At 43.9% G+C, this 11,983-nt stretch overlaps 1 protein-coding gene across 1 annotated transcript in view; it reads right to left on the minus strand.

Moving 5' to 3' along the window:
- Positions 1-486: 486 nt before the first annotated feature.
- LOC140934869 (GDP-L-fucose synthase-like) overlaps positions 487-11,983 on the minus strand; it is an 18,980-nt gene continuing 7,483 nt past the window's right edge. The window contains exons 5-11 of the mRNA XM_073384432.1: positions 11,420-11,568; positions 6,593-6,732; positions 4,762-4,826; positions 4,222-4,288; positions 3,558-3,637; positions 1,910-2,009; positions 487-692 (exon numbers count right to left, since the gene is read on the minus strand). Coding sequence (XP_073240533.1) covers positions 637-692; positions 1,910-2,009; positions 3,558-3,637; positions 4,222-4,288; positions 4,762-4,826; positions 6,593-6,732; positions 11,420-11,568 — 657 coding nt within the window. The 3' untranslated portion in view covers positions 487-636. The remainder of the gene's footprint in view (positions 693-1,909; positions 2,010-3,557; positions 3,638-4,221; positions 4,289-4,761; positions 4,827-6,592; positions 6,733-11,419; positions 11,569-11,983) is intronic.

Raw genomic sequence — 11,983 nt, forward strand, 5'->3', positions numbered from 1 at the left:
GAGGGAGTGTGTGGGGGAAGCAAAGTATCTCTATTTTGCCGTCTATACTACTACATGGGAAACTTCTGCAATTTGATTGGCTTAGAGCAGTGGTATTTCAGCTTAATTTGAAATACCTACATGTGAAAATTACAAACCTTCTAAGGGTAGTAGTATAAACAATTGATAGCATAATTTGTACGTGATATTTGGCATAAATACCACTCGTGGTATTTCAAAATTGTCTCAAATTTCACTCGCCTAAACGGCTCGTGAAATTACGTATAACAATTTCGAAATATCACTCGTGGTATTTATGGCAAATATCACCACAAATCACCTATACTAATAGCAAACACAAAATTGAGAACAACATTGTTATTGGAATAAAAACAAGGTAAAAAGGACTTCAGTAGACCATGCTTTTGGATCTTGTTGACATGCAAGGTATGCTTAAACTTTTATTTCCAAATTTAAAGAAAATGAGTAAGTAACGATTTAACCATTTGATGTCTTTATTTGCTGTAGTCATTTTAATGACAAGCACATAATTCTAATAAATTGGACTAAAACAGTACATTCCTAGTTCCAATATTATATTTTTGACTAAGGCAGATTCTTTCGTATACAAACAACAGTTCAAAAATTCTAAATTCATCACTTTCGGCAAGTTTCATAGTTGACCAGGAACCACTCGCAGCTTTCCTTGATAGCTAAAATAGGACGAGAAAACAGAAACATTATCACTTCTGCAGGAAAAAAAGTGCAAACACTTCGATATCCCAAATTACTACCTCCCCTTCTCGCTTTGCGGGAAGGGTAGTGAAAGATCCTGGGGATGAAGTTGTGACACAAGGAACTTTTCACCCAATAAAACATTTATACTACAAGGACCATACATTGTAACAGCCCAAGGCATAAAGGATCTTACACCCCAAGGAATATTTACCCTAAAGAATGTCGTCATATCCCAAGAATTCTGGTCACGAAAGGAATGTCATGGGACAAGCAATTTCACTCCAAGGTAAAAGCCCTAAGGAATGTCATACCACTAGACAACGAGTAGTCCCCTTTTTTTCCTCAGGGTTAGTAGAGCGAACGAAACGCGAGTGCGCGTGAAAATCACCCCACGCGAGAAATTTTTATCTTTCCCCGCCGCGTCTCGCCTTTCTCGCGTGGGGTGATTTTCACACGCGCTTGCGTTTCGCTCACTCTACTATCCCTGAGGAAAAATGGGGACTTCTCGTAGTCTATTATACCACAAGAGCTCCAAGGAATTTATCACAGTTATGAAACAAGAAATTTAATGACAAGGAATCTTTTACTCCAGAGAGTGACATGACGCGAGTGAATCTTATATCCCGAAAAAGGGAAGGACACAAGGAATTTTATACCCCAAGGAATTTCACACCCTCAGCGATGCGATACCAGAGGAACCACACACTGCTAAAGGTCTAATTATTGGACCAAGAACGAGAAGTCCAAAGACTACTGCAAAGCTGATTTAAAAACAACGTGTATTTTTTTTATAACAATATTTCGGCTAGCCATACCAGCCTTCTTCAGGTTTACAGATGTTACTGAACGTATGTAGCAATCACAGTATTATATAGATGGAGAATGTCGCAATAAAAGGGAGAGGCGGACATAACGTACAACATAAAAACTAGAAAGGAAAAATACTAAGGACATGGATTACAATAATTTAGGCCACGAGGTTCAAGAGTCTAATTATTGGGCTGCCTGTGACAAAGCTCAATCTAAATCTAGTTGCAAGGAATCTCATGACATCAGGAATCTTATGCCCACCTTTCTATATTCTAAAAAAGTCTGGCTGACCCTGCTTTGAGGAAACTAATAACAATTTGAAGAGTGTTCTTGTATTCAGAGACCAACGACCAGGCAACACAGAAAGAACCTGCTGACTTACCAATCTTAGGATCCGTGAACTTGAAGTCTGGTCGGTACTTTTTTAATTTAGCAATACTCGCCGTCCTTTTCAACTGGCCATCTGACTTGGTTGTGTCATACTAACATCTATGTTAAGGACTACTTCACTTTTCATGTCCCCATTTCTTACTACACACAACACAGTTTTATCTCATGATCCCTTTCGATTACAACTAAGGGCCATGACTATGGTGGGCTGAGTAGGTGGAGCCCTTACATTCTGAATCGGGTGATCTATACATTTCTGAGAAACTGCCCACCTACCCCTCCCCTAAGCCAACTTTAACACTTACTTCTCACTAAAAAAATACTGGCTCAGGGGAAGGGTAGGTGGGCAGTTTCCCAGAAGCATATAATGATCCAGCCAAGTTTGGAAAGAGGTGTCCTGTCGAGGCCTTCAAACCATGACCCAGTTTAAGACAACAAAATGTTCATTTGCCACCCTGTTTAAGACCTGCTGAGACCTTTTTCATGTCCAAGTTCGTTTCGTTTTGTTTTCAGAACAAAACAGAGATTAAGATTGATTTATTAATAAATTGTTGATAACATGCATGTAGACTCTGTGGAAGGCTTTTTGTGGTGCAAGCAAAGGCTTCTGGTTCAGAAGAAAACCCTGTCCTGTTATCCGGTGCACAACTGTTAATAGGCTATGGGCCATCAGTAGACCTACAGACTTTTAGGGGAACTCTTCTTCACTTTTACCTTATCTTGTGACAACAGTGACAACGGTGACAACAATGACAACAGTGACAACAGCGACAACGGTGACAACGGTGAATACAGTGACAACAGTGACAACGGCGACAACGGTGACAACAGTGACAACGGTAACAACAGCGACAACAGTGACAACACTGATAACGGTGACAACAGTGACAACAGTGATAACAGTGACAACGGTGACAACGGTGACAACAGTGACAATGGTGACAACGGTGACAACAGTGACAACGGTGACAATGATGAAAACAGCAACAACAGTGACAACAGCGACAACAGTGATAACAGTGACAACGGTGACAACAGTGACAACAGCGACAACGGTGACAACAGTGACAATGGTGACAACGGTGACAACGGTGACAACAGCGACAACGGTGACAACAGTGACAATGGTGACAACGGTGACAACAGCGACAACGGTGACAACAGCGACAACGGTGACAACAGTAAAAACGGTCACAATAGTGACAACAGTGACAACAGCGACAACGGTGACAACAGCGACAAGAGTAAAAACGGTGACAACAGTGACAACAGTGACAACAGTGACAACAGTGATAACAGCAAAAACAGTGCCAACAGCCACAACAGTGACAACAGCGACAACAGTGACAACAGTGACAACGGGGACAACAGTGACAACAGCGACAATAGTGACAACAGTGACAACGGTGACAACAGTGACAACAGTGACAACAGTGACAAGGTAACAACAGTGACAACAGTAACAACAGCGACAACAGTGACAACAGTGACAACAGTGACAACGGTGACAACAGTGACAACGGTGACAACAGTGACAACAGCGACAACAGCGACAACAGTGACAACGGTGACAACAGTGACAACAGCGACAACAGTGATCATATAGGGCTAACGGAACATTTATTTTATAATAAGGATACTTCTAGCCCTCCTGTGAAACCCATTCCTTCCACAACCAACTCTGCAGCCTCCTTGATAGACAGCTGATCCTCTTCATTAACTACAAACAGCGAAACATTACCACAGATTACCTCTTTGACACAATTAAATCATACAATTAAAGCTACAGGTCATACGAAATGGCCTTTCCTTGCGCATTTTTACAAGCAGAAATAAGAAGAGGAGTTACCAGAAAGGTTTTTTTATCTTTTCTGGGGAAGACATATTTTAGCAAACAAATTTCAAAACTAGGACCAAGAATTTCAAAACAAATCAAGTTTTTCGTTGGCATCACTCTAACTTCATCAGTAACGCAAAATGTTACATAACCTCAATTCAAGTCACTGATTAAGTTTGAGAGATCCGACTTAAATATTCTATTTGTTATGAAATTGTTGCTCTGAGTTTTGAAATTTGTTTGCAAAGACAAGGAGGTGGAAAAGACTTTAAGGATTTTCAAGAAGCATTTATTATTGTAACTCCCATTTCCCTTCTTATTTTGGGGAAATGTGCATATTCTATATAATATCTCAGGGAAACTTAAGATGACATTTGATTTGACTGGAAATAAATACCAGTGAGGAGCACTATAAGCAAATGAGGAGCAGCTAAGCAATACTGAGTTTAGTGAATCTTTATACCAACCTGACAGGATTATGGGGTCAATTTCATTGTACTCTCTAAGAACCCAAATCATCAATCTTGCAACATCCTAAATTCAAAAAAAATGCAGAACCATCAATTTTCGTAATCTTGTGATATCCTTGAATTTGTAGAGTACTTTACTGTTGTAAGTCAGCAATGTTATGCTGACAGACATTCTCCAACTTAAATCCCAACTATACTTGGATTATCAAATAACTAAGCTGTCTGGACCTAGATGCTGCTCACATAAATTATTACCATAATATAGACGTGGTGACATAAATAATTAAGAATGGACTTTGTGTTAGTCGGCAGAAGGCATCAGTAGATACATAACGCAGATTTAGCAAAGGCAACGTGAAAGGGTAAGTGTAGACCTAAAAAACCGATTGACCAATATCAGAGACGTTGAGCACCAGAGCGTTTGGTGTTTTCTGAGTTTTCTGTGTCTCTCGCGATCTTTACTAGATCTGTTTATTACGATAATACTATATTACGTGATACATATATGAAGTAAGTTATTAACCATAGGCATCATACCTTTGAATAAATGAACTGCCTGCGAGGTGAGCCTGTTCCCCAAACTACAAGAGGCTTGCCTTCCTCTAAACCAAAGAGCAGAGAAAATTTTATTTTGAACAAAAAAAGCAATGTTATCACAGCTTGACAAAGGCAACAACCATGCACTGAATTTACATACTGCTATCAGGCCTCATTAGTAATTTTATTGCAGGCGACAAGAGGAGCCCGCAATCCTAATCTCTAGGTTGTTATTACACATGCGACGCATGTATGTAGCCAGTATTTGTTTGGACCTTCACTAAGAATAAATGAAATGCACAAAACGCAATTTGATCACGCGCATCTCGACCTTCTGCCCCTTGTACTCTGATCACACGTGTTTTGACCACCTGTCACGTGAAACTTACGCGAAGCACAGCATTGGAACAAAAGCGTTTGGACCTTCGATCATTGTCGCACACACTCCCTAACTTTTGGTTATTACTAGTTTCATAAATAAAGGCAGCTTGAGGACTGATGTGGACCTGCTACAGCAATGCAATACACGGTAAGACACTTACTGTTTCAATGTTGACCCCCACTAAACTACCAGGGCCTAGTTGTCCCCTACTCTTTACAAACAGCAGGGTAGGTTCTTTTACGTCCCACAAGGATCGGAACAATGAAAGACCTCTGAGACCAGTTGTCTCAACAGTTTATCACTCTTATCAGAGAAGACTAGAATGTCTAGCCATTTTGTACAGTACCACTAAAAAGAGAGTTACCATCCTGTCACGATTCCTGTAAACAGGATGCGACTCACGTAGTGCACAATGGCCTTATAACTGTGTAAGTATCATGGCCAAAATTCTTGAGTGATTTAAAGAATCAGTGGGAAAGCTCTACCATGACTAACATGTGAACAAATTTTACCTCTGCGACCTCTAGGCTGTTGTGTATAATTCACTTCGCGAAGGATCCGTATTTCCGTCTTTGACGTGATTCTCATAGCGCGCGGCGAGAATCGCATAGCGCGCAACGTGATTCGCATCACACAGGAAAAGAGACATGACTGGTAACTTACTTTTGAGCAGTTCCGTCCTGTAGATGCTAGAACAAAGGCAGTACATTCTCCTCACTTATTTTATGACCGTGAGAGTAAGTCCGACCAGGGTTTGAACCCATAATCTCCCACTCGGCAGACCAATAGGCCACTTGCACTAAGAGGTCACGTTACCAATGCTTCCTTTAAACAATGAGTTGGAATCTTGCTGATGCCAAAAAGTACACAGAGCACACAAAAATTATCTTACACCCGAAATTTGAGAGGAAACGCATTTTAGGGAGCTATTTTATGGCACTTTGATTTTTCAACAAAGTAGTATGGTTTGTATTGGCCGCCATGTTGGAGAGCACACTCTTGCCCTCCAACATGGCGGCCCAAACTACTTTTTGCTTATATCTTGTTAAACGTTTGATAGTTACGCTCAGATGAGCTGTAAACATTAAGTATAAGTACAAAATTTGTGTTCAGAAAGGGGTAATTCATAAGTATTAAAAATCACATTTTGGTCACATGACCAGCTACAAAATTACTCATTTTAAGAAAATGGTGCAGGTTTGAAAAACCAAATCACTATTATTTTGTCTAAGATATGACCCACTAGTTGTTTTTCAAAGGCAAAATCATATAACTTTCGCTTTTCATAAAAACGATGTCACACGACCTTAGTGCAAATGGCCTATTGAGCTGACCATCCAGCAGTTAAGTTCATCTTATCGTAATTCAAAAGCATTTGCTGCAATTGTCAAATGAACATGTGTTTGTCTCAATAATCAGAAACTAAGCAAATGGGTACTTCAAACTCACTTTGCGCTAGGTATACTTTATGCATCAATCCAGGAAGAACATGGGAGTCCTCCAAATTAAAGTTGTCATGCTTTCCATACACATTGGTGGGAATAACACTAGTAAACAAACATCCATCTGGATGCTGTTGGTGATAAGCCCTGCAAAATATTGATCACTAGTTAATTCTTGTTGGCATTAATTGTTAAAATAATACGCATGGATCCAGTAGGCATCAATACCTCCTTATGTACCACTAGTGAGCCACAGAGAATCCACACAGTACTTGATTTTTGTACCATGAAAGACCCGTGGTTATTTTACCCTCTTCCTTAAAAGGGTTCCTGTTCCATCTTTAACAGGCAGGGTACCACAAAAGTGCTGTTCAATAGAGTGGGGCCAGTGGAATGACCTGTCAGGCTAGCAAATTTTAATTACAAGTTGCTTTTTGGCCAAGCAAGCAACTTTTGTATTTTTTTTGTATTTAATTTATTTTCTCCATTTATCTTATACTACAGGCCATTTATATTATCTTATTTGGTTAAATGTAATTTAACTAAGTTAACCACCACGAGCTTAGCGGTCAAGCGGTTCACAAGCTTTGCGGTAAAGCCGTCCACAGGTTTAGCGGTCAACAAGTTAAGCGGTCAAGCGGTCCACAAGCTTAGCGGGCATCCAGCGGTCAATCCCATAAGTGCAGGCTCACATGGTTTGTGGTAGCTTTGTACACGGCGAGGATCTGCGAGTTCTTCGTCGAGCGTTTGTGCAGTGGTCTGTGGAGCAGTTCATTTAGCGTCTTTCGTCTTTATTAAGGATTTCTGGAGCAGTAGTCCTACATGCAGTGTGCTTTTTCTTTTATCCTTTTTCTGTCAGTTATTTTTCAAAGCGTGCGTGTCGTCACGTTCGTTCAGGATGCGAACCACGAACAACAGCTTGTAAGCTATGTCTTCTCCGGTTACCACGTCTTCACCTTCTTCTAGCGGTTCTACCCCAGCTCCTACAGTTAACACCTTAGCTTCACCGCCAAGTCAACCTGTTTCTCTGCCGGACAACAACGCGTCAGCACAGGCAATTCAAAGAACTCTCGCGGAATCGCTTCCTCTGTTGCTATCTTCCCTTCGAGATTCAAGTGGCGGGAACTCAAACATGGCCGCGACGTCTGGTCCTCTCTCCTCGCCTTCGACTTCTACGCAATCCCCGGCATCCTTCAGCTCCGGCACCCCCGGCTCTACCTCATTTATTTCAACTTACAGCTCATTTGGCGGTCCCTCGGTTGTCTCTTCTCTCCCCGCCACGTCCTCCGCCAACTTGCCCGTAGTGGCTGGGGGCTCTTGTGGTGGCGCGGCCGGAACTGAGTCCTCTACGTTTCCAAACCTCAACAAAGCATTTGTGGTGGGTCCTGGCTATGCTCCAGTCCCGTATAAGCTTGTTTCTAAAATTACAGGAGGGCTTTTTGTCGACTTGGCTGACCTACTTCCGGACAATATCCAAGCTCAAGAAATCGAACCCCCAACGGTTTTTGGAGGGAAAACTGGTGGTATCAGGGTCTAAGAAACGGGTCATCGAAATTGCAGACATCGTCACCTGGATAGAAGCCTTCACAATCTTTTCTACGATTCTTTGCCCACCTTCCCCTCTCGCTGGAAAGATTTAAATCAGTACAAGTTACTCATTATTCAGCCAGCAAGGCGCTTTTCTGACAAATCGTGGCTCCAGTGTGACATCGCCTTCAGAAAAAGAGACGCAGCCTCAGGTTCAACCGACTGGTCTTGCATGCACCCAGACCTCTACAGTTTTCACCAGATCCACAGCTGCTTCAGGCTCCTCAACGTCCTCTGCGTCGTCACTAACAGAGCCTCTGGGGTCTTCAGACAATCCCTGGTCTAGCCAGTATTGCCACTCTTGGAACGATGGGCGCTGTCGCTGGCCCTTTGGTCGCTGCCGGTTTCGTCACTTCTGTGAATCGTGCCACGGGGACCACCCCCGCGTCCACTGCCCTCATCGCTCTGCAAGGAGAGAACGGTCCCGCTCCCCTTCTCAGTCAAAGGGGGCTCACCACCGTCGCTAGGCCACCTCTAGCCAATTCAGCTGTAAATAGTTTTGTTTCTGTTGACGTTGGTTCTCTTGGTAACTTTTCAGCGTTAGAGTTGCGTTCTCCTCCGCGATGACCACCCGATTGGTCTCAATCAAGAGTTCTTTCTTGACCTAGCCTGGTGGCAAGAGTTTTTCCAGTCTTGGAATGGTTCCAGCTTCCTTCAGTACCCCCAGTGCGCTCCACTCCCCGACTGCGAGGTTTCTTCAGATGCCTCTGGGGCTCTTGGTTACGGAGCAGTCTTCCAGGGTCACTGGTTTTCAGGTGCATGGCTCCCAACACAGGTCTCTCAGTCTATCGAGTACAAGGAACTTTTCCCTATCGTCGTGGCAGCTTACCTCTGGGGTCCCGAGTGGGCCTCCAAACGGGTCAACTTCCTATCAGATAACCGCTCAGTGGTGGACATTCTGCGGTCTGGCACTTCAAGATCCCCTACCATCATGTCCTTGGTTCGCTATCTGTCCCTGTTGGCAGCTCGTCACTCCTTCTCATTCACTGCCTCCCCAGTTAGAGGGAAGTCTAACCCCTTTGCTGACTCTCTGCCTCGCTTTAAGTTTCAGCACTTTCGCCGGCTAGCCCTTCATGCAGACTCCATTCCAACCCAGGTATCGCAGCAGCTCCTCTCCGACTTGGAACTTCGCTGTCAGATAAATGCCACTTCTATTTCACTCAGGGTCTTGCCCCTTCTATTAGGAAAGTTTACGCTTCTGCCCAACGCCGCTTCTTGGATTTCTGTGCTTAGGACAATAGCCTATCTCCTTCGGGATCAGCTCTTCCAGCCAGTGAAGACGTGCTCATCTGTTTCTGCTGTCATCTTGCTGATACTCTCCACCATTCATCCATAAAAGGTTTACCTTTCAGCAATCAGGTCCCTTCACATTGAGGAGGGTCATTCTTCTCCGCTGGATGGTTGCCTTCGGTTACAGGGTGTGTTTCGGGCTATCAAACGTCACCCAGGCTCAAATAGGCGTCAGCGCCAATGCATCACAATCGAGCTGATGCACATTATCTTCCAGTCCTTGAACTTCTCTGACTACAACCATACATGCTTTGGGTCGCCTGCTGTCTCGGGGTTTTGGTTTCTTACGCGCTTGTGAGTTCACTGTCAACTCCCCCTTCAATCCTGACATCCACCTTGATGTCAGTGATGTCCAAGCAGATTCCCTAGTCAATCCAAGCAGCTTCAGGATTCATATCAAGTGCTCTAAGACGGGCCCCTTTCGCCAAGGTTGCCATATTTACATTGGTGCTGGTAAACGTGATCTCTGCCCTGTACGCGCCCTTACCCAGTATCTACACGTCCGTGGCTCAACTCCTGGCCCACTCTTTCTTCTCTCTGATGGCACCCCTCTACATCGCCAAGGGCTGACATCCAATATTCAATCTATCTTCTCCGCTGCTGGGGACCTTGGTTGCTACACCGGTCATAGCTTCCGCATTGGCGCTGCTACTTCAGCAGCCCCTCGTGGCTTACCAGATCACCTCATCAAGACACTTGGCAGACGGTCCAGCGATGCGTATCAGATCTATATTCACACTCCCGTCAGTACTATCGTGGGGGTAGCAAGCCTTCTCACTTGACAGGTATTTCTTGCGTATCTTTCTCTTTTCCTAGTTGTCCTTTTAGGGTGCCTCGGGACTTGGGTAGTTCGTGGCCAGGGCTTCCCCCAGCCCTGAGCCCCTCTTTCCCTCTCCGATCTGGCTGCGTCAGCTCGGAGAGTCCCTTCGGCTTGGAATGGGGGCTCATGGCTGGGTTGCGGGGATTTGCCAGCCATGAGGGCAGTTTTCTATGTAGGGGCTGGCTGGCCACAGTGGAAGCCCCTGGGTATCCCAGGTACCCACCTTCCACTTAAGCGAGGCAGTTGGTTAAATTTGGTTAAATCTAATTTAACTAAGTTAACCACCACAAGCTTAGCGGTCAAGCGGTTCACAAGCTTAGCGGTCAAGCGGTTCATAAGCTTAGTGGTCAAGCGGTTCACAAGCTTAGCGGTCAAGCGGTTCACAAGCTTAGCAGTTAAGCCGGCTACAAGTTTAGCGGTCCACAAGTTAAGCGGTCAAGCAGTCCACAGGCTTAGCGGTTAAGTGGCCCACGAGCTTAGCGGGCATCCAGCGGTCAATCCCATAAGTGCAGGCTCACATGGTTTGTGGTAGCTTTGTATACGGCCTGCGAGTTCTTCGTCGAGCGTTTGTGCAGTGGTCTCTGGAGCGGTTCATTAAGCGTCTTCCCCCCCTCCCATCCCTATTTTTCTTCCTTCCACTGTTCCATTAGTGTGACGGGTGCCTGGAATGGGGGCTCATGGCTGGGTTGCAGGGATTTGCCAGCCATGGGCGCAGTTTTCTATCTAGGGGCTGGCTGGCCACAGTGGAAGCTCCTGGGTATTCCAGGCACCCACCTTCTACTAAAGCGACGCAGTTATACATATAGATACATTTCTTCAGAAATTAAAAATACCAGATTACAAGAAGTGGAAAGGAAGGTAAGTACGCCTGCCTAGCATGACTTCTCCAAACTTTTCATGTATCAATGCACCATTCTTGTTTGTGACAATCAATGATTTTGTGTCTGGCAAAAAAGTGACTTTGAAAAAAGCTGCACTTGGAGCACTCATCTTCACTATTGTTTTGTACAGGACATGAGAAGAAGCCAAGGGGAAGTCATCAATTCAGTCAAAGGTTACCACTATGAGTTCTAAAGAGTGTTGCAGATCAATCCAAACTAAGGCTGCGCTGAAGTTTCTTCCCACCCCATCACTCACCTGTTCTGTACATCAATCATACGTTTGGCATATGAATAACCAAAGTTAGAGGTGTGTGGTGGACCATTATGCAGCATTGTTTCATCGATGGGATACGTGGTCTTGTCTGGGAAAATGCATGTTGAAAGGCAAGAAACACACTTCTTTACCTGAGCCATGAAAAAAACAATCACTTATCAATAGTTATAAAACTGTAAAGGGTTCTGGAGGAATGTGGTAGAAAACATTTTTTTTTGCAATATGTTAAAAAATGACATTGATTGTGTAGCATAATTGCCAGAATTAAAAACTGAACAGTTAACTGAGAAGACCTGCATGGGGACGGACGAGGATACCGGACGAGGTTGAGTTGTTTTGGTAGTGAGTACAAAATGGTGGAACATTTCACTCGTTTCAAGACAAAGAAATAAGTGAACTATTGACTAGAAACATAGCAAGAACAGCAAGAAGACAACTCGACAGACAACATCTGCTACACAGGAAAAAATAAGAGATTCCCAATATTGGATATGTCAGGGTATTTGAAGAATATCCACAAAAATCCCAAATATGGCAAAGTGAGAC

This window comes from Porites lutea, chromosome 4, assembly GCF_958299795.1.
Source record: "Porites lutea chromosome 4, jaPorLute2.1, whole genome shotgun sequence".
NCBI lineage: Eukaryota > Metazoa > Cnidaria > Anthozoa > Scleractinia > Poritidae > Porites > Porites lutea.